The sequence below is a fragment of the Colletotrichum aenigma genome (genome assembly GCF_013390185.1).
Source record: "Colletotrichum aenigma strain Cg56 chromosome Unknown KSG_Cg56_contig01, whole genome shotgun sequence".
Taxonomy (NCBI): Eukaryota; Fungi; Ascomycota; class Sordariomycetes; order Glomerellales; family Glomerellaceae; genus Colletotrichum; species Colletotrichum aenigma.
Genome location: NW_023500907.1, coordinates 5,620,747 through 5,645,979, shown reverse-complemented (window position 1 = coordinate 5,645,979; position 25,233 = coordinate 5,620,747). Strand labels below are relative to the sequence as shown.

General features: G+C 56.2%; 7 protein-coding genes across 7 annotated transcripts; 2 read left to right on the top strand and 5 right to left on the bottom strand.

The window, feature by feature from the left end:
• Positions 1–390: 390 nt before the first annotated feature.
• Positions 391–877, bottom strand: CGCA056_v001487 (uncharacterized protein; the record flags this gene model as incomplete). The annotated part of the gene is made up of 3 exons (XM_037316747.1): positions 391–595; positions 618–671; positions 735–877. The coding sequence occupies 3 exons, from the start codon at positions 875–877 to the stop codon at positions 391–393; spliced, it is 402 nt and encodes a 133-aa protein (XP_037184488.1).
• Positions 878–1,489: 612 nt separating this feature from the next.
• On the bottom strand, positions 1,490–2,962 carry otaA (Ornithine aminotransferase; the record flags this gene model as incomplete). Its single annotated transcript, XM_037316746.1, has 3 exons — positions 1,490–1,627; positions 1,696–2,397; positions 2,468–2,962. The coding sequence occupies 3 exons, from the start codon at positions 2,960–2,962 to the stop codon at positions 1,490–1,492; spliced, it is 1,335 nt and encodes a 444-aa protein (XP_037184487.1).
• Positions 2,963–5,204: 2,242 nt separating this feature from the next.
• GPI10 (GPI mannosyltransferase 3) lies at positions 5,205–7,297 on the top strand (the record flags this gene model as incomplete). The annotated part of the gene is made up of 3 exons (XM_037316745.1): positions 5,205–5,417; positions 5,588–5,812; positions 5,885–7,297. The coding sequence occupies 3 exons, from the start codon at positions 5,205–5,207 to the stop codon at positions 7,295–7,297; spliced, it is 1,851 nt and encodes a 616-aa protein (XP_037184486.1).
• A 730-nt stretch (positions 7,298–8,027) lies between these two features.
• On the bottom strand, positions 8,028–10,876 carry rga5 (Rho-GTPase-activating protein 5; the record flags this gene model as incomplete). Its single annotated transcript, XM_037316744.1, has 2 exons — positions 8,028–10,174; positions 10,228–10,876. The coding sequence occupies 2 exons, from the start codon at positions 10,874–10,876 to the stop codon at positions 8,028–8,030; spliced, it is 2,796 nt and encodes a 931-aa protein (XP_037184485.1).
• An 8,113-nt stretch (positions 10,877–18,989) lies between these two features.
• Positions 18,990–20,119, top strand: CGCA056_v001483 (uncharacterized protein; the record flags this gene model as incomplete). Its single annotated transcript, XM_037316743.1, has 2 exons — positions 18,990–19,154; positions 19,238–20,119. The coding sequence occupies 2 exons, from the start codon at positions 18,990–18,992 to the stop codon at positions 20,117–20,119; spliced, it is 1,047 nt and encodes a 348-aa protein (XP_037184492.1).
• A 344-nt stretch (positions 20,120–20,463) lies between these two features.
• On the bottom strand, positions 20,464–22,027 carry CGCA056_v001482 (uncharacterized protein; the record flags this gene model as incomplete). The annotated part of the gene is made up of 5 exons (XM_037316742.1): positions 20,464–20,943; positions 21,025–21,264; positions 21,332–21,438; positions 21,501–21,725; positions 21,844–22,027. The coding sequence occupies 5 exons, from the start codon at positions 22,025–22,027 to the stop codon at positions 20,464–20,466; spliced, it is 1,236 nt and encodes a 411-aa protein (XP_037184491.1).
• Positions 22,028–22,379: 352 nt separating this feature from the next.
• Positions 22,380–24,668, bottom strand: trp-1 (Multifunctional tryptophan biosynthesis protein; the record flags this gene model as incomplete). The annotated part of the gene is made up of 1 exon (XM_037316741.1): positions 22,380–24,668. The coding sequence occupies one exon, from the start codon at positions 24,666–24,668 to the stop codon at positions 22,380–22,382; it is 2,289 nt and encodes a 762-aa protein (XP_037184490.1).
• Between the last annotated feature and the right edge of the window lie 565 nt (positions 24,669–25,233).

Genomic DNA, 25,233 nt, shown 5'->3' with positions numbered 1-25,233 from the left:
TGCTTGAAGGTGATCATCGCAGTAGTTACTGTGCCTTATCCAAGATGAGTCACACGAGGGATACATACACTTGACATGACCGACGATATCATGATACGTGCCATAGCCGCTCACAGCTAGACCACCGCTAACACAGAGCACACAATCTTCAAGACCCTACCCCAGATCGTCCAACACCACAGCTCCAGCTCCGCAGCATCGCCGCCTGAAGGTCGCACCAGAAACCCAGACCCTGAGGTTCCACGAACGACGACCCAGACCTCTCATCCATCGGCCGCTCGCTGACGGGGACCGACTTTGGACCAACAATGCACCTCAACCATGGCACCATCTAGACCATCACCACCCCAACCTCCATCCACTTGCCTAGACCAACCCGCGCCAAGCAAATCAATCAATCCCCTTCCCTTCCCCGTCTGACTCCCACAACCAACAGCGACTCCGGCCAGTATTCCGGTAAGATACATGCCATGAAAGTACACACACATGTTTGGCCTCAATTAACGGCGTCAGAGAGGGGGGAGGGTGACAATCATCCCAGACCCGACCCCACGCCGCAACCTCTACGGCCGCGCAGGCCTGAACTGGATAGCTTGTGTGAGTGAATGAGTGTGTGTGTGTGTGTGTGTGTGTGTGTGTGTGTGTGCTTTGAGAAGCTCGCGACAAGTAGGCTACTCGATCATGGGAATTAGCACGGAAAAGACCAGGGAAACATAATAGGACAAACGCATTTCGTCGTGATGGTGGTGGTGGTGGTGGGAGGGTAGGAATGGACAAGGAACATGCACCTCGACGTGTTCCCACCTACCGACACATGCACATGCAGCCTCCCGAATCCGTGCGTGTCTTTCGAGACTGTACACAGGTGCGACTCCATCGTAGCTACCCAAGGGCCTTTGGTGTAATCATCTCTTTTTATGTGTGTGTATACTCTCACTCTGAGATTCTCGCTCTGTATCTACTACTCAAAAGTGTATTCCACCATATCGGAATCTGTCGCCTTTTGTTTTTGGTCGAGCGGCACATGCATATTCTTTCTACCTTTGCAGCCCGCAAAAAAGGGGCCTCAATGCTCCGGACCGTATCATATGCAACCGCTTCCAATGACCATGATTCCCCAAGAAATGCTGCCTGGCGCGAACGCGCGCGCGCACCGTGAACTCTGCAGTTGCTTCAATCGTGTTCCCCGCTCTGGAGCAGGCGTCGGAATGCAAAGAAAGAGAAGACACGGCTCCCAACGCCTTTTCCCCTCCCCGTGATAGGGTTGGATGCCTAAATCAGGACAGATCAAACGAAACAACCATTCCCCCGCAGTCCCCTCAGATCTGACGGGCCACACACACACACAGCGCTCTGGTCGTGTGACAAGACACCATCTTCCCCGCGTTTGCCATCGGGGGGCGACGACTCACTCGGTCGCTTATGATGTGAAAAGTATCACCTCGCCTCATCGACCACCCTCGCACAGAAGGTTCTTTCCCTGGTCAACTCAGTGGTCGGCAGCCTTCTCGACGGTGGGAAGCTCCTTGAGCGCTTCGCCGATGACATTAAGCGCCTTGCGAAGGTCCGTCTCGGAGATGACGAGAGGCGGCGCGAAGCGAATGATGTTTCCGTGCGTGGGCTTGGCCTATCCATTCAAACATTAGCCATCATGACCGGAAAGTGGGGGAGGGGGAGGGGGGAAAAGTGACATACCAAAACACCCTTCGCCTTCAGCAGCAAGCACAGATCCCACGCAGTCCTTCCGTTCGCGGCAGACTCGTCAATCACGACGGCGTTGAGCAAGCCCTTGCCGCGTACGGTCTGAATGATGGGCGAGTTGAAGGCCCTGATGCTGTCTCTGAAGATGTTACCGAGCTTCTCGGCCTTGGCGGTGAGGTCCTCCTCCTCCATGATCTCGAGAGCGCGGATCGACACGGCGCAGCCGAGCGGGTTACCACCGTACGTCGAGCCGTGCGTGCCGGGCTCCACGACGAGCATCACCTCCTTGCTGGACAGCACGCAGCTGACGGGGTAGAGGCCACCCGAGATGGCCTTGCCAAGCGTCACCATATCCGGCTTGATGTTCGCCCACTGCGAGCAGAGCATGCGACCCGTGCGGCCAATACCCGTCTGGATCTCGTCGCAAATGAAGAGCACGTTGTGCTTCTTGCACAGCTCCGAGACCTTGACTAGGTAGTCGTCGTCCGGCACGACCACGCCGGCCTCGCCCTGAATCGGCTCGATGATAATGGCGGCGGTGTCCTTGCCGTGCGCCTCGAAGACCTCCTCAATATCGGCGACGTTGTTGTAGCGGATTGGCTTGCCGGTGGAGGGGTTCACGGCGCCAATGCCAGGAACGTAGGGGCCGTAGTTGTCTCTCGACTCGGGGTCGACTGACAGCGAGATGGCGGTCATCTGGTTTTCCAATGGTTAGCTTCGACGTCCCACGCAACACGCGCACATCTACAGCATAAAGTATACTAACCGTACGGCCGTGGAAGTTGTCGTTGACAGAGAAGACCAGCGCCTTGCCCTGCTCGACGCCCTTCACCTTGTATGCCCACTTGCGCGCAATCTTGATGGCGGTCTCGACGGCCTCGGCGCCCGTGTTCATGGGCAGGACCATGTCGTAGCCGAACACGTCGCGGATCTTCTCGGCCCACTTGGGGAAGACATCGTTGTAGAAGGCGCGCGAGCTGAGGGTCAGACGGCCGGCCTGCTCGGTCAGAGCCTTGACGAGCTCCGGGTGGCAGTGGCCCTGGTTGACGGCACTGTAGGCGGAGAGAAAGTCGAGGTACTGGCGGCCCTCGGGGTCCCAGACATGGACGCCGCTCGCGCGGGAGAAGACGACGGGCAGAGGGTGGTAGTTGTGGGCGGCATACTCGTTCTCGGTCTTGATCGCGCCGTCGGTGGAGGAGGCATGGTACCTGGACGCGGTGCCGTTGGACTGAGGGGCGCCGCCGTTTGCGTGGGGAGCCATGGTGTAAGTTGGTTGGTTGGGTGGTTCAGAGTTGTGTGGTTTGTTTGGGTATCGTAGAGTACGAAGTGGCAGGGGAAAGACAAGTTGAGAGTATCAATTGGGTTTGGGGGTCATCAATTCGTGTTGTCAGAAAGAGAGTGTGTCTTTGGGACAGGTGGCTGTTGGAGTAAGGTTTTCGGTAGAGGAAAACAGTCAAAGAGAAGGGGAGACCGGGACGAAGGGCAAATCGCGGGGTCTTTGCTTAATATACCCTGACGGCACATGGGTCCCAGACTTTGGGGGCGTCCTTGACTAAAAGAACAAGGCCAGGCAGACAGAGGGAACATGACATGGGATAGGGTCAAGCAGAAAGCGACCATGGACCGTGACAAGCAAGCAGGCCAGGAAGAGGGAGGCGAGCGGGCAAGCGGGCGGCGGCGGCGGCGGCAACGGCCAGCACGCTCAACAAAGCGGCCGGAGGCGGGTATCAGGTCGTGAAAAAATGAGCAAATGGACCACCAAGAAGGAAAAACATGACATGGCATGTCCAAAGCTGAAGCGTAAGACGCGGGCCATGACCTGGAACCAAACTCTTGGTGTCGGAGTCAGAGGCGTGCCGCTATGCCTCTAAGTGCAGGTATGTTCCCCTAAGCGCAGGTATAAGCGGCTCAAGTGGGTGAGTGGGCAGGATGACGCCCGAAGGGGGCCAGGTTAAGGGAAAGCATCCCGGTGTATCCCATGTTCCCAATTGCGGTCACATGGGCCTTATGGGGTGTGCGTGTGCGCGTGTGGTGCCAACGAAAATAAAATCCAAGTTCGAAAGCGGCCGAGGGAAAGCGGCGCCAGTGTTTCTGTTTGTAATGGTTTTCGTTGCTCGGTGTCGCCGCGAAGGTATGTACTGAGGTAGGTCGTTAGTGGTGGTGGTGGTGGTGGTGTTGGAATGTTGGAGTGACGGAACAGATGAATCAAAACGTGGGAGACAACCAACAAGAACCGAACCCCCCCTTCCTTCCTGCTGCTGCTCCTTCTCTGCTTTACTGCCGACGGACGGGCTGCTGGTTGAGTGTGGTTGATTGGCGGGGCCGGGAATGAAGGAAGGAAAGAGGGGAAACCAGAGGAAAGAAGGCGGCGCCGATAACGGGACCCAGTCCGTGAAGCTGCGCCGGTGCATTTGGACCAACGAGAGGTCCCTATCTACGCTATCATATCATCTGTAATCTTTGACGTTGCTTTGCTTTTTGTGTACTGTCAGGGTTCGTTCGCCTGATGTAATTCAGAGCTGCGTCATTGGGTCAACGGCCAGATAAGAGGGAGACGGTAAAGTGACACGCCGTAGTGCCCGTGGGGATTGATTGAATGCTATGCTGTGACCGTCCCTTAGCTGCCGAGTCCGAAGACAGTGGTGGACTCGAAGACGCTCCACGGAAAGAGAGCGGTCTTGCCCAATGATGGCGCACCTATTTCAACTCCCGCCGTTCGGAGCCAATGGGAGGCGACTCTACGATGGGTGCCCCCTGGGGAGCCAATAGGAGAGCCTGCGGTGGCCAAAGAAAGGTGGACACCCATTGGAACTCGTGCCTGATAATCGAGGTTTTGCGTTAGGTGGTGGCACCTTGGGTCCCCGTTCCCTTCCTTCTCCAGGCCTCGACGACTCGGTTTTAGCGGCCAACAATAATGCCTGGCGACCTGAGAACGTGAACGGCGCCCTGTCAGTGAAACTTGGGGGGGCCTGACCATCGTCCCATTCGCTGTTTTTGCGCCAGTAATCCGTCCTTCCCAACCTCGTCTCGACATTCCATTAGCAATCAAGCAGCCCGCTCACCCTCTTCCTCCTCTGCCTAGGTCGGCATCAAGCCCAACAGCAAATCCTTCCTCTCCCGAGACCGAGACGAGAAGGGGAGAAAACCGGGAAAAGTGATCAAGCCTGCAAGTCAGGATTCGTCACGACACCAACCGTCCGCAACGCACGTACCGCACACCGTTTGCCTCGTCCTTCTACGCATACACGCCTCTTCACATCCTCAGACGTGTGTGCGTGTGTGCATCTGCTGTGTGTGTGCCTCCTGACTCGATTCCCATCCCACGCAGCACACAGCACACAGCGCCCCGTCCCCCCCCCCCCCCCCAATTCCCTTTTTTGCCGTCCGACCGATGATTACGCAATAGCGGCCTTCCGACCTCCAAACACCCCCGTCCGCCGCTGCCGCCGCCGGCCACCGCTCAGCAAACACCGCTCCAGCACCGTGCCAAGCGCGTATCCACAATGGCTTCCGTCGGCTCCTCGCCCCGCCCCGAACTCCTAATGGCAGTTCGTAACGAGCACAACAAGCCCTCCGTCTTCCGGCACCTCCTCGTCATCCGTCTGCTCAACGCCTGGTGGGTCCTCACCTTCTTCCAGCCCGACGAGTACTTCCAGGCCCTCGAGCCCGCATGGCGCATGGCCTTTGGTGAGGGAAGCGGTGCATGGATTACATGGGTGAGTTTTTCATTTTTCCCCCTCGTCTCTCCGTTTCTCTCGCGAAGCGTGGGTTGTTGAGTTGCAATTAGAATTTGTAATTGTCATATTCAACTATCATCATGAAAAGCAACCCCCATCTTTGCTTGTATCTTTCTTTGCCGACGAGTGGGTACTGACACTGCACTCAGGAATGGAAGTACCAGCTCCGCTCCTCCCTCCATCCCGCTCTCTTCGCCGGAGTCTACACCATCGCAGACCTCGTAGGTAGACCTCTCCCAGTCGCCGCGCGATCATGGCTGCTCCTCGCCGCCCCAAAGGCCACCCAGGCCGTCTTCGCTGCCGCCGGTGACTGGTACACCTGGCAACTCGCCGTCAAGATCTACGGCGCTGACAGCTCCGTCTCATGGTTCGCTGTAAGTCTCAGTCTCACTAACACTGCCTCACCACACAACACCCGAGAGACCTCATGCTCACACATCTCGCAGCTCTTCATGAGCATGTTCAGCCCGTTCCAGTGGTACTGCTCAACCAGGACGTTCTCGAACTCCCTCGAGACCACTCTGACCAGCGCCGCCCTGAACTACTTCCCCTGGGAACTCCTCGGCGAGCCCAAGCTCACAAAGGAGAACCCAAAGCCGTCCGGCGGCTCCATACTCAACACCCCAGGAACGCTCACGAACCTCCGTCTCTCGATCCTGCTCGCCGCCGTCGCCGTCTTGCTCCGCCCAACCAACGTCCTCATCTGGGCCACCATCGTTCTCGCAACACTCACCCGGCCTCTCTTCGCCCGCTCCGTCCTCACCCCCTCGACCGTCCTCATCCTCCTTCGCGAGGCCCTCCTCTGCGGCGCCGTCGCCCTCACTCTCTCCCTCGCCTCCGACCGTCTCTACTTCGGCGAGTGGACCTTCCCGCCGTACAAATTCCTCTACTTCAACATCTCCCAGTCCCTCGCCGTCTTCTACGGCCGCAACGACTGGCACTACTACCTCTCCCAGGGCCTCCCCCTCCTCTCCATCGCCTACCTCCCCTTCGTCCTCCTCTCCCTCTACAGACCCCCCTCGACACCCTCCAAGCTCCGCAACCAGACCCTCAAAACCCTCTCCTGGACCGTCTACGTCATGATAGCCGCCCTCTCCCTCATCTCCCACAAGGAGGTCCGCTTCATCTATCCCCTCCTCCCCATCCTCCACGTCCTCGCCGCCGCGCCCCTGGCCTCCTTCTTCACGATCCCGCCCCCACCACCGACCGCAAAAACTCCCCTTCCCAAACCGCGTCTCCGCCGCAAGAGGCTCCTCACCCTCGCCCTCGCCCTCCACGCCCTCCTCGCCTTCTTCCTCACCCTCCTCCACCAGCCCGCGCCCCTGACCGTCCTCGCCTACCTCCGCAAAATCTACGCCCGCCAGAACCCGGCATCCTCACCCACGGCAGCCACATCCCTCGTCCACAACACCACGGCCCCAGACGAGCTCTTCGCCCTCTTCCTCACCCCCTGCCACACCACCCCCTGGCGCTCCCACCTCCACCACCCCTCCCTCCGCGCGCGCGCCCTCACCTGCGAACCGCCCCTCCACACCGCGCCCAACTCCCCGGAACGCCTCAACTACCGCGACGAGGCAGACCGCTTCTACGACGACCCCCAGCTCTTCATGTCCACCGAGCTCTGGCCAACATCATCCTCGACGACAGCGGCCACGGCAGAGCAGATCCCCCGCTACATCGTCGGCTTCCAGGGCATCGAGCCCTGGCTCGCCGACTTCTTCCTCCGCGGCGCCGGCAAGCACCTCGGCGTCGCCCCGAAGCGCGTCTGGCAGGGCTGGAACGGCTTCTTCAACGAAGACTCCCGGAGGCGCGGGAAGCTCGTCGTCTGGGACACGGGGCTGTATACCACAAAGTCGTGAGAAAAAACAGTGACAAGAATAGAAGAAGAAAAGCGTTGATTTTCCAAAACTCTTATACCAATACAACGCACGGCATGGATTCAGATATATTGGATTCGCGTTGCCTGCTTGGAACGCAAAGAAGCTCGCTAGATCGCTAGATCGGAGACTGTAAATATATCTGTAATCATACGGCTTCTTAGCCTCACGAATTGTTTGTGGATACAAGCACGCAAAAGTCAGCTTATGAAAGTTATCGTTCAAAGAGATGCCGGCTGCGGTGTCTGTCTCATTCGTGCAAACGCGTCCACAAAGTCGATAGGCCCCCGCCGACGCCAAGAGTCCTTCCCATCACACTTCACATCGTCAAACGTATTTGAAATGCAAAAGTCTTTTCTTTTCCTAGACCATGAATACGTACGTAATCCCATGAACGTTAGGCGACCCGCCTTCACTCGACAACGCCTACTTGACAATGATCCCTTCATGAGGCGAGCGAGCCCGTGGGCAATGCTTCGCTGACACCAAGCCACAGAATACAACTCCATACACTATGATTCACAAACGTGCCACCATATGATATCAAGGTGAACCTCTGGAAGAGAGAGTTTTCCGTCTACACCTCTGTTTGCTCTTTCAAACCCTGAACGTGTCTCATCATGTCCAAAGATACCAAGTAATCCCCAGACTTTGCCAAAACACCCCCATGCGCATCATGTTCGATATTCGAATGTCGTCATAACTACCGCGGTTATTCGGCCTTAGCCGGCGGTTCTGTTGCTTGTGTGGCTTGTGCCGGAGCGGGCTGCGAGGGAGGGGCCGGGGCCGGGGCCTGGGTTGGGGCAGCCGCTGGTTGTGTCGCTTGCTGGACGGGAGACTGGGCTGACTGAGGCTGAGGGGCCTGGGCCGGTGCTGCCTGCGGGTGAGCTGTAGGCCCTTGAGGCGGCGAAGAAGGCAGAGCAGGGTGCTGAACCTTCTCCTCCGGCTCTCTTCGGATATCCAAGCTCTTGCCTCGACCAGACATGATGCTAGAGCCGCCCAAAGACGACTGCCGATCTGCTGGGGGTGACTTGTTTCGCTTCTCGGCGGCGCTCTCCTTGGCCTCACGGTATTTGTTCCTAATCCAACCGATCGGGCCCTTGGATTCGTCCTTGCCGTCCCTATCCCTGCCAGATTCGTTGCTTTCAGAGTTGTGCATGCCTTGCTCAGAGCTCTCACCAGTAAAACTCTTGCGGGGCTTGTAGCCTCCACTACCGATGGAAGTAACACTGACATCGGCGTTATCGTTAGAACCAAATGCCAGACGGGGCGACGTGATGCCGGGGTGACCGTCGTCCTTTCTTTGGCGAGAAAGCCTCCACCTTCTCTTCTTCTCCTTTTCCTGCTCTATCGCCTCTGCCGACGTCGTCATGATGGACTCCTCAGTCTGATCAATGTCAGAACCTTCGTTAAAAGATGAATGAAGCGAGGTTGGTGGCGACTTCTTGGCCTTCAGGGTTTGCTCAACATGCAGTGTGTTGGTTGAGGGGACTTGGGAGGCGCGCGGAGTAGGTTCCGAGGGTGTGTCACCTGCATTGGGTTGCTGTCTGATGGGAAGGGCATCATGCTCAGGGATCGGTCCTCCCACCTGCTCCAAAGGGTTCGGGGCTTCAACGCTTGGCGAAACAGCAGCAGAATGCGTACCTAAAGACGCGGCGGAACTTTGCGCGCTAGGGTTCAAACTTCCGGGTATCCGCTTCTTCTTCAGCTTGTTCGGCTGCCGTTTCTCGCCCTCCCCGGTGGGGGATCTTTGGAAGATGCTGGGCAGCGTTCTCTCTTTGACGGGAGTCGTAGCCTCGTGTGGGTCAAGTAGCCTTTCCTGGCTCCTTCCTGCATTCCCGGCAGCATTGGGAGCCAATGTGGAAGTTCCGATCGCGGCGGGCGCAGGCGAAATAGTGGAGGCCGAAGGGGACTGGTCGGGTACCTCAGCAAGCTCCTCGGTCGTTGACGGAATCCTAGGGGACGATCCAGGGATCGGCGATGCATCGCGCCTGAACCTTCCGCCCTGAAGAGCGGGAGACTTCTTGGACGGGACGGTGTTGCTTCTACCGAGACCGCTGTTCGGAGTCGGCGCGAGCGCAGGACTGTTCGGCGTCGTCGAGCCGTCGTGGTGCGAGTGTCGCGAGGACGTCGATCGGTTCCTACGCAGCATCCCATCTCTCCTCACACTCTCAGCACCTGCGCTCGCGTTAGAAGCAGACCTTCCCAAGCCCGAGGCCTTTCTGTTCGGGTTGGGGGTGACTGGTCCAGCCGCAGGTGGGGGTGTACCCTTTTCAATCAACTGCTTTGTCTTCTCGTCGGTGGCCGTGCCCTGCATGCCGATCAAGAAGTGATCCTGGTTCTCAATCAAGAATATGAGGACATGCTGGTTCAGACGGTATTCCTCGGGTGCCATTGCGTGCTGTGGATGCGACAACATGCCGGGCTGGAAGATGGCGGCGAGGTTCTGAGAGTTCATCCTGTTCTCCTCCGACTTAGCGGCAAACACAGCCAACAGATCCAAAATGTAAAGCAATAACTGGCGGTTCAGTGGTGGCAGTTCCGTGATGAGTTTCTGGTACTTGGCAATCGCAGCTTGCTCGTCAAAGTTCTCCACGAATTGCGGGCCGTCAGCGTCGCCGGCCGCTTGCCTGGTAGAACCTCGCAAAGGCTCTCTGAACTTCTCGTACAAATCCAGCGGGACGACTGGCTCTGGGAGGTCGTTGAGGTATCGTCGAAGAACGTTGGCGGCATCATGGACGGTGTAGTTATCCCAAACCAAGCCCTTGCCGTAACGATCGGGGGAATCAAAGATTTGTTTCAGCTCCTTGATGCGCTTCTCAGAGCCACTGAGACGGAAGATGCCCTCCACAGTCGTAGCTGCAATGAAGGTGAGTATGAAGACTGGCCCGACTTGGGTTGCGCAAACTCACCCTTCTCCTTCAAGAATACGCCACACTTGGCGACGACAATCGGTACGTAGCCATAAATGTAGCTCTTTCCGTTCTCATCGACGAGTGAGATTGCGACGTTGGCATATGTGATGCTCTGGCGGAGAGGGACACCAAAGATGCCGTGAGGTCGAGTTTCTGCTGTATTTCGTTTAGCTCTTGAAGTAAAGGAGGTAGTCATAGCTGCGCGGATCCGCTTGGCACACTGGCGCACAGGCTGAGTGACGGACAGGGACATCCTGTTCAGCACATCCACCCGGCTAGTGGTGGTGGTAGTGGTGGTAGTGGGAGCTGTCGCATCACTTGAAGCGACGATTCTGGGCGGAAGAGGGTCGACCGGCTCGATAACGTGCCTGTCTTGTAACAGCAGGACAAAATCGAGCGGGACGGGCGACGTATCAATTTGGTCGTCGACATCTTCACTGAAGAGGGGTTGTGCTGGGGGCGAGTGTTTCGATGCGAAAGTAGAAGGGTGTCTACCATGGTGTTCCTGGTGTTTTGAAGGCAGCTTGAAGCCCTTCCACCACGACTTCAAGTCTCTCTTGTTTGGGGTCGCAGGTCCGGCGGTCGCGGTCGAGGTGCCGGTCGAGGGCTGGAAGGCCTGGTTTGGGGGAAGAGCGGCGGACGTCATCGCAATGACGGGACGCAGATGGTGGGAGCTCGATTATCGTGTAGTAGCCAGCGTCGGGATTGCAGTTCGCGGGGAATAGAGATGGGCGGGGCGTCTGGCGACCGAAAACGAAGGGGAAATTGAGCGAGAGCGATCGGGGGCAAAGTCGATGCAGCCAGTTTCGTCTGGGGATATGGTCGGTCGGTCGGCTCGCCTGGTCGCTTGGTGGTGTTTTGCACTGGGTTAGGTTGCTGGGAAGGTATTGGGTGTGAGCATGCGCTAGGATTGGATGCGACGCGCAGGCGGTAATTGGGCGTGGGGTTGTTCTTTTGGCGCGCGAGTGGTTTTCTTTGTCGAATGAAGCGCTCCAGCGAATGTATGTATTTCGGCGTGGTTTCCTGTTTTCCTGGTCTACCGTGGTGTCGGTGTCATGGAGGAAATGCTGGCCATGAACTGGAGCAGAGGGTGAGGTGGGAGCGAATGACGAAGGAGCGTCCGCGAAGAGGTAAAGTAGGTAACAGTCCCAGGTGTTTTTGGGCAGGGCTGGCCAAAGACAGTAAGTGGTAGGCGACGATGATGCGGAGCTGGTCTTGGGGGGGTAAGGTGTTGTATCGGCGGGTGTCGGTAAGACAAGAGCTGTACGTTAGTGGGATTTCAACGACAGACAATGATGAAAGCGAGTGACGTTTCCGATCAACGCGCGCGAAGCACAGGTTGGTGTCCCCGTGGAATAGAATCGTCGGCAAGAATGGTAAAACAAGACAGACGCTGTGGGTTTTGGGAGAGAGTTTGGGACGAGGTCGAGAAGAAGGGGTAAAAGGCAGGAGTTCAGGTACAGGTCCGGTACGGTAAGGTAAGCGAGTGGGAAGGTGAGTAAGGTGAGGTAAAAGGTAAGAGGAGGTCGAAGCAGACGAGAGGTCCAGGTGGTAAGGTAGGTATGGGGAGTGGGAGACGGAGGGGGGTATGCAGGTAGGTGCTTGTTGCCGCTGGTGGGAGCAATGGTTGTGGTGGTGGTGGTGGTGGTGCTAGGTTGCTGGTACAAGTGAGTGCCCAAGCAAGCCAGCAAGCCAGCCAGTGAGGAACAGGTGCAGGCGCAGGTGCAAGTGCAAGTGCAGGGCAGATGGTCCAGGTCCAAGTCCAGGTCCAGGTCCAGGTCCCCGCCAGTTCAAGTCAAGGTCCCAGGTCCAGGCAGCCCGGGCGCAGGTGCGTGTGTGCGTAAGGTGCCTTGAGGTCGGGGGATACTATGGTCTTGTGCTGCTGGATGCTGACTTCCATGGGTTTTTGGGAGAGATGCGTTGAGGCAATGCACGGCAAGGCAAAATGAATGTCAATGGGGTGGTGGTGGTGGTGGTGGTGGTGGTGTGCAGTCCGTCAGTCAGTCTCAGTCACTGTGGGTGGGTGGTCTGTACGAAGTATCCATCGATGTATGAGTGTGCCATGCCATTGACGGCTGTCGTCAGTGGTGATGAATCCAGACTCTTTCTTTATTTTTTTATTTTGATTAAAGCCCGCCGGTCAGGTAGCTTTTTGCCTACTAGCACGTCTACTACTGCGCAAGGTTACAGGCACTCCAAGGCAGACGGCCCAAGTCGGCAAGGCGGGATGGAGAGCAGGTGAGTAAGGCGGGAGGGTTGTGCAATGCCGGATCCAGTTCTCCATACCTTAGGTACCTGATTACCTACCTACGAATGGATACTCTGGATTGCCAGTCCTCGTCTGTTGTTCGCTCCATGATGCCATGCCATGCGAGGCAACATGTACGTCGTCGTGTTGTCCATGATGCGGGATGAGCTCGAGACCCCAAGCACCACCAATAATCACAGCCACAAAACGATAGATATCCAGAGCACAGCAGAAAGGAAAACCCATGTCTGCACGGCAAGTCATCGGTAGTGGTAGCAGCAGCAGCAGCAGCAACAGTACGGAGCAGCCACAGAAGCGAGAAACAGACGCAGGCGATAATACGGGATGAATGACCCCAAGGCCCTTGAAGATACAGGGTTACCGCCCGTCGTCAGGGTTATAGTCAGTCAGGTGGTCTGGTAGGGCAGTCCCAGCGTCCACCCCGACGAGGGCCGAAGACGAGGATGAGGATGAGCACGAGGGGTGGGCGCAGTACCGAGCCAATCCCAATCTTTGGCTCTGGAAAAACAGCGTTCGTCGTGGAGCATTTCAATCCCAGATTCCCAATGGGAGCAAACAGCAGCAAACGGACGGAGAGTGGGAGCGGGAGTGGGAACGGGACTGGCGGCAGAGAGATAGCCCTGGACTCCTGGAGGGTAGAGAGAGAGGGCAGGGCAGGTTTCCGTCTTGCCCTTCCCTTTTACCGCAGGAATCGTCGTCTCCAAGAGCCCAGGCCCTCTGGCGGGTGGAGAGAGCGACGAGTCGAGACCCGAGGCGTGCAGCGGACAGAAGGTGCTACTGCCCGCTACTGATGCGCAGTTACGTGGGACGTGGGACGTGGGACGTTGAAATGCTGCTGCACCGCTGCCGGGCCTGATGAGTGTGGTCAGTCCAGTGTCACTGGTGGGAGTGTGCTTGGATTATTTTGGCTCAGTGGGGCGCCGCCAGGAAGGATCAAGTGAATGCTGGGGGAGCGAGGGAAGAAGAGGGAAGGTATCTTAGGTAGGTACCTCACGGCAAAATGAGACTGGACGACTTACCTAGGTACCTGGGCCTCTCGGGTGACCACAAGAGCAGTGGAGCCTGTCTCTTCCCTCCCCGCTGGGGGTTTTCACTTGAATCAAAAACATTGATCCTCCAAAAATTGCAGCAGTACGGATACCTCCTGGCAGAACACATGAGCGGGCAGAGATTTCACACGCGGCACGGCAAGGAAGCAGAATAAGGTGTGGCCAAACACACGGCACCCGGGGGCTCCCACGGGTACTGCGGCTGTGGTGGTGGTGGTGGTGGTGGGTGGCCTGCTGACAGCTACCTTATCCATGGAAGGTCGATATCACGGTACAAATACACTGCAGCTGCCAACGACGCTGAACACTCACTCCTTGAGCGGGTGCAGCGAGTGCAGTGCTTCCTGCAATCCTAATTATATCGACGCCTTGGAGCAGCAGAAGCAGACGCTGGCAAGGCCCCTCTTCCCCTCTTCAGCCTTCTCCGACAGGTCTCCCGCTGTCGTTGAAAGTCTCGCGAGTCAAGCCTGGGCTGCCCCTCCTAGCCGCAGCCTCCATGCAGTGGCTGGCGATGGTTCATCCATGGTTATTGCCCGTTGGTCCCAGTCCCAGTGGTTCGCGGGTGAACAGGTTGGACCTCGAAATGGAGCTTGGGCGCTCAAAACAGACACTGCCGCCTGCAGCAACAAACCCGAAGGATCAAAACACTGGTGGTCAGTGGTCAATAATAACAATAAACAATTTTACAAAAAGCAAAACAAACACGCACTCGACATCACCATGCTCACTCATTTCCTCCCCCAATTTCCCGTCCGGCCGGGCTACAACCACATCCACATCCCGCGAAACGAAAAGTGCTGGCTGGCGAGCCTTGATCAGGCGGGAAACCTGAGGTGAGGACTAGGTACCTACCTACCTACCACCCGGCAGCAAGCGTCAGGCAGGCACTGCATCTGCTTGTCTAAGATAAGGTAGGTAGGTACCTACATACATGTAACCTACCTACGGAATGGAAGGAAGGTGAGAAGTAGGTACTTACTTCGAAATGCAAGTGCGCCGCCGAGGTACCTGCATTGGCACCTGCTCCTCCGGCCCGTCTCGTCCAATCCAACGGCAACTGACAGACGCACCCCGGGCTCTCGTTCCTTCTCGACCAATTCCTCTACTCAGTAATGCGTGCTTTTCACATTGCCAATTGAACAGGAAAAAGCAAGCCCGCTGATGAACAGTGGCACGCAACGTCCGCACTATCACGCCAGCCGACAACCGTGATATTAAACTCTCCAACGTCAAAAATTACCTTGCCCCGACGACACGGCCGCAGCGTCGAATGTTGACGCCGCGGGACATTCCCATTCCCCATCCAACGACGTCGAATTCCTCCTCCGACGCCATTGCCTTGATTCACCACCAACCGGCAGCTCCCAGTTGTCTCACACAGCCGTCTCACCCACCGGGCTCCCACGGACGGCCTGATCTGATCAGATTTCTTTGTTTGACCTCCCGTATCTCGGACTGGAGCCCGGTATCCCATTCCACAGCCTGGATACTGCCCGCTTTCGGCCGGTGGACCTCGCGACGCCCGCCTCTCACAACATCCAGGCTCAGACTTGCTTTGCTTTGCCCAGCTCTGCCCGTCCGATGCTACAATCATCACATCACTACATCATTTATTTCTGTCTTCGGTTCCTCCTACTCCTGATCAGGACCTTCAAGTCCTGATTTGACCTCAGGTCGCAGTCTGTTCCCTGGCCTAGCCCGAGCCCCGACTTCTGAATTGGCAAAAGCCGCCGTCGATCTTTCCTCCAGCGCCGAGCTAAGCCTCCTGCCGGATGGAGCTGTACCGATTCCGCCGCCACACCTTGCAGCCATCCTCGACCGACGTCGTTGGTCTTGCTGGAACACCAGGGCCTCGCACAAAGTCGACACCGTCAGGCCCGCCGGCAATCCAATACAAGCCGTCTAGTGCAGCATGGCGCCCCCCGTAGGGCAGAGGTACCGACCTGAAGTCGCAGTCGCAGGTTCTTCGGGTTTTCTGTGCTCTACCTGACGCCCGCGTCTACATCTGTACGGTGCAATGCAACCTCAGGGACCAAACTCTTTACTTCCGACGCCCTTCCCTTCGGCCCTGCCCGACGTGGTATTGTCTCGTTCTGAAATTTCCATCGCGTTTTTGGAGCACGGGAATTCGGTTCTGAAAGCCAGGCAGTATTCGTACCTCGGCCGATCGCTCTACGCAGGTTTGCCGTGGCCAGACACCATGCCACTTCCAAGCATTCGCCTGCAGCGCTCACCTGCGGCGGGAAGAGTCTAGCCTTTCGGCCCTGGACGCGCCTCTCCTGGCCTGCAGTATCGAGCAGTATCGAGCAGTTTGACCAAATGGCCAAGGCACTTTTCAACTAAAGGCCGATCTGACAGCTTTGGCAGTGTTTGGGAATTTGCTCCTATGTCCGGAAACCATTGAAGACAGAGAAGGAACGAATATTGAACCCTCGGACAACTCGAACAGGTGTGAGTCACCGCTCGCTAATTGACCTCGCGTACGCAGCGAGGCAGCGCAACCCAAAATCATCCCAGTCCAACCTTTCCAACCTCCACAGAGCCTAGATGCTGGATCTTGCCGAACATCCATCGGTCCAACCAGTCAGCTAGCCTCCCAGCTCCGTCTTCAGGGACTGGCGGGTCCAGTGTCCTGGTGGCTTCCCGATACCCTGCTGCTACTTACCGCTAGAAGAATCTCCCAGCCACCCGCGCGGTATCCCACGGGTATCTTCCTTGCCAGATGTTCCACTCACTTGAAGGCTCCCCCCCACAGCTACCCAATGACGTCGTGCACCTCCGGCTTCGACGACGATGCCACCGTCCCCGCCAAGTTTATGTCAACGGCCTCAAGGGCTCTTTTGAGTTTTGCCCCGATGCTCTTCCTGGCTGCTGTCACCTCCCGCCCTCCCGTCCAATATCGGCTTCTGCCGCCCACGGCCACCACTTTATTAGTTGATACCACGCCACAAGATACGTACCATTGCGAAGACCCTTCATCATGCCGTCAACGAGCTGCTCCAGCCAATACCGGGTTCATCCCGTTTCCATAATTAGCACCAACTTTTTTCATCATGCAGGGACGCACAGCAACTTCCCCTCGTCGGGTTGTATGTTGCTTCACCACGCAGCTAGGCCTCGTGTAAGTCCTTCCAACTTGGATTTGCGGAGGGAAAAGTTGCCTCCAGCATCACTTTGCCATGACGTTCTCCCGGGGCGCACATTTCGGCCGGTCAGCCGAATAAGATGTGGCGCAGAGCGGTAGAGCCTCGTCATCTAGTCGCCAATTCGCCCCGTCGCACCCAATAGCAAGCGCTCTTTCTTGTCGTCACAATTCTCTGACGCTGCCAGCAAAACTACGATTGAGAGAGAAATCGTTCTACACGAATCTGCAATACAGCTGCAGGAAGTGAAACAGGCTAACTGCTGAAACGGAGGATTTCTCCCGTGTCTGCAGGGCTGAATGGAATGGCAGCCATGCACTCACACGAACGCCAACGCACAATGACAACTTCCCTTCCATGATAGGCAGTAGGAAACCCACCCAGGAACCGGTTATACCTGAAAACAAACGCGGGGTAGAGGGAAGAAGAAGGAGGGCATAGCCACCACCGTTCACATCATGCGCGCACGACCTGCCACGATGCTGACATCTTGCGATGCGCAACTTGCGCAGGTGTGGATGCTCGGAGTAGTCGGGACTCTGTGAGTTGGCCACATGCCATGCGCAAGGCAGTGATAACGGACTCCAGCATCGCCGACATTGCAAATCATTGTGTCCTTGTTGCCATGATTTTTTGAACCACTGTTGGGGCGATGGCAGCTTGACGTGGGCCTGTACGAAGGATCGGCGCTTTCAAGAAAGGTTGAAGCCTGTTTCTCAAGACTGCTTGTCAATGTTCTCTCATGTGACAGTGGGCGGCTTGGCAGTACGATTTTTCTAGACAAAACACCAGCGTTGGTAAAGGCAAGTTGACATCTTGCAAGATACGTCCAGTAGAATTGGATCTGTAGACCGAAGGCACCCCAACTACCTCAGCTGCCTTGGCTGTAAGTCAGGGCCCAAAGGTAGTGCTCCGCACTTTTTCGGAACGTCCATTGCACGAGTTGACTCAGCAAATCATCTACGTGAGAGGTCTTGACTAAGCGGACCTGGATCACCGCAACTCATGAAGCTGCGGCTGAAATTACTTGCGTGGTAAAATTCTTCCTCGAAGGCCACTGTAACTTAACTAAAGTTCAGGCATCTTGGGCTCATTCGGACCTGGCTCCGTGAGTTTGGGCGTCAACCTGTGGTGAGTGGCAATGGTACCTGAAGGCTATGCCAGCTGAAGGTGAAATGGAAACGCAACCCATGCAAGATCTTCTCTTTCCTTAGCATTGAGGATGGAGAAGACCTGACTGCGCCTTGAAATGACGGCTGCTAAGACATGGGTGAAAATTGGCCTCAACGGCAACATTGTGGTGTTCGTCTTCGTGGGAGTGGCACAGCAACATTAGTCGGAGATAAAAGCTGATGTTGAAACGCCTGCAATTCACATAACTTGCTGCACACCATAGTCGCCTTTGACTAGTGGCCACCTTGATCTGTTTTGGTGTTGCAGCAATCTGAGTCACATTAACCTTCCACAGGCGCAGAAGAAGTGAAGCGCCTCATCCGGCAACAGATAGTCCAGACGAGGTTGATCACTCATGCTCCTTTCTGCCTATCCACACGCCTCCATCTACTGCTGTATTCGCATCAGATGGCGAGGGAGCGTGGTTAAGCTCGGACTTGCCCATTTCTTGGACGAACAGGTCTACTCCTACGGCACTGACGTCCTGTGATGATGCGGCATGCAAGGCATCACAATCAAAACCAAAGCTTCGGATGATCTCACGCACATCGTCTTAGACAAAGGACATTGTGTATGGGATGCCTGAGTAAGATCCACGACACGAAGGAGGCAGCAGCAGAGTATCATTCACATCGGCTGGTCTCGTGTAAGACGGGGACGGGGACAGAGCTTACACGAGAAAAAGTGATCAGCTGACGGCGTTTCACGTGTCTGTTCTTACGAGTCGAAGACGCGCTGCTTGAGGCGTAGTTGATTTCATGAGACCTATCACCCGCCGACGAGAGATCCAAATCGTTAGGATAGTTTGCCCGGTCCCCAAGAGTGTGTGGCTAGAACGGACAAGTAGGTTCGTCGCTGAGTTGCATGGGCAGAAGAAGACTCACGCATGTGAATCCTCAGCGACATGGGATTCTGCACTTTACTTATGGCCCGTGCGCGACCGCAATGCGATAGAGCTTCAGCCACCGTGGCTGGACCCCCCTCCAACGACATCATCAGCTTCAGACACCCTGTCAAAACCGTTTTCGCCCGCCCCTACAGCCGCCATTCCCGCAGGATACGAGTAAAAGAAAGATACGATTACGAGTGACGAGAAACAGGAAGTGCAACATACGCAAGTGAACCATGGCGCGGCTGTCATCGTCGACGTCGGCGCCCGCGCCCCCAGAGCGCGGCGTCGCGGAACTGAGCCAGCTGCTCCGCCGCCTCGACCAGACGATCCTGCACGCGGACCACGATCGCGAAAGGAGGTTGCGCGCGAGCGAGTTCGAGAGGGCGAGGCTAAACTCGGTGAGTGTCTCTCTTTTGGCCCCCTCCTCTACTCGAGGGGCAATCCTCGCACGCAAGCGACTGACTTGCGGAAACCCGTACAGAATCTGGAATACGCACGCAGCCTCTTGACCCGCGTCGAGCAGGAGGCTCTCCACGTCAAGCTCCTCGCGCGCAGGCAGGACATGCAGGCCGACCTCAACCGCAAGCGCGAGCTGCTCGAGAGGCTGGTGGACCGCATGCACGACCTGGAGCAGCTGCACGAGGACGACGACGAGTACAGCTCCGACGGCGAGGACATCCTCGGCGAGATCATCCCCACGCCCAGTGAGAGCACGAACTCGCGGTCCACGGACATACCCACCGAAGACACGGGAGACGACGACTCCGCGGAGGACATCCCGGACCTCGCGCCGCCGTTGGGAGCAGCAGCAGCGGCACCAGCACACGCACCGGCGCCGGAGTCAACATCAACACCAACGACAACGTCACAGACCCTACGCCCGCGCGGCGCCGCCAACACCACCGCCGCCGCAGAACCGGAAACAGCGACGTCGATGGGCACGGCAACGGCAACATCCACAGCGCGCGCAGCCCTCTTCGCCCAGCGGCGCAGCAACACCCTGAAATCCACCGCTTCAACAGGCGCAGCGTCGACGGCGACCGCGGAGGCGCTGCTGGACCGGCAGCGCCAGGAGCAGGACGCGCTGTCCGAGTCGATCCTAAAGATGGCGGGCGCGCTCAAGGCGTCGTCGCAGCGCTTCTCGAGCACGCTGGAGCAGGACAAGAACGTGCTCTCGCGCGCGGGCGAGGGCATGGAAAAGACGGAGCGCGGGATGGACGCGGCGAGCCGGCGCATGGGCACGCTGCGCCGGATGACGGAGGGGAAGGGCTGGTGGGGAAGGATGATGCTGTACGCGTGGGTGTACGGCCTCATGGTCGCGCTGGTGCTGTTGGTCTTTGTCATGCCCAAGTTGAGGTTTTGATAGTTGCCCCTGAAGAAGAAGGGGAACTTGTGTGGATTTTCGCTGGGTTCCGAGAGGCGCTTGGGGGAACGGGCTGGAAAGGGTTGCATAAGCGTTATCAAAAGAATGCGAGATTGGTCTATTGAAGAAAGTGAAATCGAAGGGCGCTGTGCCTTCTAGATCTATGAAAGTTTTGAGCTTGGTGTTTCTCAAATGCAAAAAAAGCAGATTTCTCGCTCCCGATGTCTCGTTGTGTTTCCCCCTCCAAAATTGTTCAGCATGCATCTAACCTGGTCGCCATCCATATGCCCCTGAAAATCATCTTTTGGGTAGTGTATGTAGATCACTCCTTCCATGTGTCCCTTTCACCAATCCTGCATGGTGAGACCCTCGGAGAGGGCAGCGTCGGTTGGCCACCACTCGTCTTTGTCCAAGGAGGGAGCCGTCACATCCTCCATCTCGCATTCCTGCATGCTATCAAGGCGTTCGTCAATGTCTTCAATGCTCAGCTGCGACATGCTATCCGAGTGAGCGCTGATCGTGTTGCCCAATACCTCTTCTTCGGCGTCGGCGTTTTCGATAGGTTTCTCTCTCAGAGCAGGGGCCGGTATCTCAGTCGCCCACATCTCATGAAAGGCATCGCAGAGACCCTCGCAACGAGCGGCGCAAGCCTTGTTGATGATCTCGTTGAGGAGCTCTGTCATAGCGACGTCGATCTGGATGTTGGCGGGGAGCTCGTCGCCGAAGAGGTCGGCAAAGAGAAGGCGGGTCTCAATGTTGCGCTTGACGCACTTGTCGAAGGTGAGGCCTGGGGTCAGGATGCCTCCGACAGGCTTGCCTCGAGTCTGAGATTCCCCTGTTAGCAAACCACTCAGCACAGGATATTTGGCACGATGGTATCAGTAAAAAGAAAGAGCCATCCTTACCGGGGGCGTGTAGCTGAAGTCCGTTTTCTCCCCAGTGCCAGCCTTCAGCACTCGATCACACCAGCGGTATTTGGTCTTGATTTCGAAGAAGTTCTTGAAGTGCTCGAACTCGGTCTTGAAGACTCCGCAGGTGGCGCTGGTGCGTTCGATGGCACGGAAGCGCCAGACGCCGTCGTCCTTCTTCTGGTACAACCTAGCTCCAAACCAGTAGAGACGGGGCTCTGCATGGGACTCGAAGAGCTGATGAAATAGTAAGGAGTTAGCATGCTTTTGCGTGGCGACGGGGTGCTGGCTTGTGAAAACTAACGTAGAGCTCGTACTTCTCATGCACGGCGCCATACTCGTCCTCGGTGTCGCGAAAGAGCTGGATCTCGTATCGGAAGTGGTACTTGTCCGAAAAGACGCAGTAGAGGTCTAGAGATGTCAATGTCGGAACCTCATGGGGAAACTGGTCGACTCGTCAGTGATGTACTTACCAGGGTTGATCCAATCCTGGCCAACCATAGCATTCCGAATCCTGGCCTCCTCTTCTTTCCGCTTCCTGAGCTTGATATCTTCTCTGCGTTTGATGGCTTTGAAGTCATAGTCGCATTCGCGCAGCTTCTTGTTGCGAGTGCAGGAGAAGGTGAACCAATCGACATGGACGATCTTGATCTTGATCTTCTTTTCTTTGTCATTGTTTTTCTGTATGGCTTCTTGAACTGGAAACGCAAAACACAGTCGTTAGTACTCTACCCAAACGTGGACAGTTCGCCACCCTGAACAGGAAAGGCCCAGGCTAAGAGGCTACGGAGAGTGATATGAAAATCTGAGACGTACTCCTCTTGTTCCTGTTCCTGTTTTTGAATTGTTCATCCGTACAGAGAAGGTGCGTTACCGAGTCGTCCATGTCAAGCGAGAACCGTCCCTTCCGCATCTGGGTCCATGTCTGGAGTTTCTCAACCTCGTGCTCGTTTTTGCCAGCGGCCGCGAGAACCCTGTCCTTGAAGATACCTGCCACCATCGTTATCTTCCGGGCTAGGTATGTGGTTGCTTTTCTTGGGACGGTTCGTTCTGATGTTGTTGGAATATCGCCGATCTCACTGTGTCCTCGCTGTGCAGATATGATCTTCTCGCGATGGAAGGGAAGAAAAGAAAATCACTGTTCAAGCTGGGCAGACTATTTATCTCCAAAAGAAGGCTGAGTGGGAGCAACCAGGAAGAGAAATAAGTAGGCACGAACCAGCACTTGGAAGGTGGTTGTTGAGTATAACTTCCAGTTTGGTGATGATGAGACGATGATGGGGCATGATGTTTTCTTGCGAGACGTAGCTGTCTATTGTTCATCACTTTTCTTGTTCATGACCATTCACCTTCTACCTGAAGCCCTTCGCATTCTTGATGAATGTTCTGATCTTGTCCAGGCTCTGCTTGCCGTCCTCCTCAACACCGCTGCTCACGTCGACGCCGACGATACGATCACCAAACTCTCCAACTGCCTTGACCGCCTCGATCACGTTGTCTGGGTTCAAACCACCCGCCAGGATGACCTGCAGCTCAGGGTCCTTCGCCAAAATTTCCTTGACGCTAGAGACGCCGAGAAGCTTACCAGAGCCCGCACCAGAGTCGAGCAATGGGATGGTGTGATAGCCGCGGAGACCAAGACCAATCGAACTGGGCTTGAACGCGCGGATGACGGGGACGGGAATGAGGTTTGCCCACTCGATAGGCTCATTTCCGTGGAGCTGTACAATGTCCAAGTTGAAGCGCTTCTGCTTCTCCAAGACCTCGTCCAGTGGTTGGTTTTGGAAGATACCCGCGAGCAGCGGGCGAGAGCTTGATAGTCTGGAGACCGACGCAGTGTAGTAGTCTGTTGCAGACTTTGTGGGTATCCGTGACTCTTGCCGGGTCGCTGCAGGCGTATATGAGTGGACCGCCTCTGAAATTGCCCCGGCTGTCTCATCAGATATGCAGCGCTTGGCACCAGGAACCAGGCAGATTCCGACAAAGTCAGCACCAGACTTCACAGCCTCCAAAGCAGCCTCTGGTGTCCTCGTGCCGCAGATCTTGACAAACAGAGGTTGAGTCTTGGACGGCTCGGGCTCGGCGTCTGAGCCGGAGCACAGCTCTCTGATGAACTTGGTGGTGTCAGGGGCTCTGACAATAGCCTCGCCAACGAGAATGGCGTTGATGCCGTCATTCTTGCACATTTGAACGTCCTTGTGGCTGTTGATACCGCTGAGGGCACAGATTATGGTGTTCTCAGACACCATACTCCTCAGCCTGCTCGTTGTGTTCATATCGACTTCGAAGCTCTCCAAGTTGCGGTTGTTGACACCAATGGCCTTGGCGCCCAGCTCCAGTGCAGTAGTCATCTCCTCGGCGTTTTGCACCTCCACAAGCGGCTCCATGCCCAATGACAGGGAGTACTTGTATAACCTCTTCAGCAACTCCGTCTCCAGCATCTTGACAATTAGAAGCACGGTGTCGGCACCGGCCAGTCTTGCCTCAAGAATCTGGTATTCCTCAAAGATGAACTCTTTGCGAAGGATAGCTGGTCTGTTGGGCATGCCGTTCAATACTTGTCTGACGGCACGAAGATCCTCGATGCTTCCCTTGAACCACTCTGGCTCGGTAAGGACGGAGATGACGCTGGCGCCGGCAAGAGCATACTGCTTTGCCTGCGTAGGAGCGTTGATGTTAATGTCAAAGATACCCTTAGAAGGCGAGGCTCTCTTGATCTCTGCCATGAGGGAAACATCGAACGGGGTCTGGCGCAAGCGGTCGACGAAAGAGACCTGAGGCGGAGCGGCATTCAAGTCGTAGGCTGCTTGGAGATCAGCGGGTCTTTGCGAGGGAATCAACTTTTGAGCGGCAACGGATGCTTTCCTGTGGGCGTAGATCTGCTGCAAGATGTTGTTTTTCTTCGCTGGCGCGGAGGCCACCACCTTGGACTCACCACTCGCAGCGGAGCCCTTCTTAAGCCTCTCGTTCTCCTCCCAAGTGCCGCCCTGAAGCTGCAGGAAGTTTCGAAGCATGGTACGACCATCAGCGGTAAGAATGCTCTCGGGATGGAACTGAACACCCTCGATCGTGTACTCCTTGTGTCGAACACCTTGAATAATGCCCGGTGAGCCGTCTGCCGTGGCAACCCAGGAAGTGACTTCGAGGCAACTCGGCAGAGTAATACGAGTGCCAGCGAGCGAGTGGTACCTGGTGACCGGGAGACCTTGGCGCAGGCCAGCGTACACACCCTTGGCATCATGTGTCAGAGGAGACGTCTTGCCGTGAAGCCATTCTCCTGCGGACCCAACCTCTCCTCCGTAGACATCGAAAATGCACTGCTGACCCATGCAAACTCCAAAAATGGGGATCTTGCCGGCAAAGTGCTTAATGGCATCTCGACTAACGCCAGAGTCGGTCTCGGGATGTCCAGGTCCAGGGCTGATGATCAATTGAGTTGGCTTCTTGTCAATCAACTCAGGGAGCGTGATCTTGTCATTTCTGAAGACGGTGACGTTTGCGCCTTCGAGAACCAGGTACTGGTAGACGTTCCAGGTGAAAGAGTCGTAGTTGTCGATGAGAATCAAGTTAGATGCCGTCGGGATCGGTGGCGACGGGTCCGGGTGGTGGGGTGAGTGATCGATAATATCGAGAGACGGCATCTTGGAAACGCACTCAAGCCTCGGAAAAATGGGTCAATTGGGAGCTCGTGGTCGTTCTCCCTCGAGGAGTCTTGTACCAGTAGTTGGAAATGCCGGTAGTTGTGAGTGTAGATTGACTGAAGTGAGTCAACGGGACGGTTTGCAGTACAAATGAAAAGGCGGTTAAGGAAGGAAGATAGTACCGTATATCGGAGCTTAAACCTTACTGTGCGTCTACCAGCAGACTGGCGGTAGAAGACAGTGCGTCGCGGTGCCGGAGGCAAGCGCTGATAGATTGCCCCGCCGCTATCGCATCCCGGTCCCCCCGGGGCTACCTATTTGGTCACACAGGTAATCCCCAGACTCTGCACTTGGGCTTTCAACCACTCCTAATTGCTTATATTTCAATTACATAGTGATGGGGCATTGCGAGGATGAAATGACAATTGTTCTGAGTCATTCTGTAAGTTTGAACCTCAGAAAGCTGTGAAAATGAGAAAGTTGACCAAACTGAACAGCTCTTTCATTGAGCTTTCGGTACGTACCGCGTGTACTGGGGAGCGCTAATCCGGGAAAGGCTAGACTC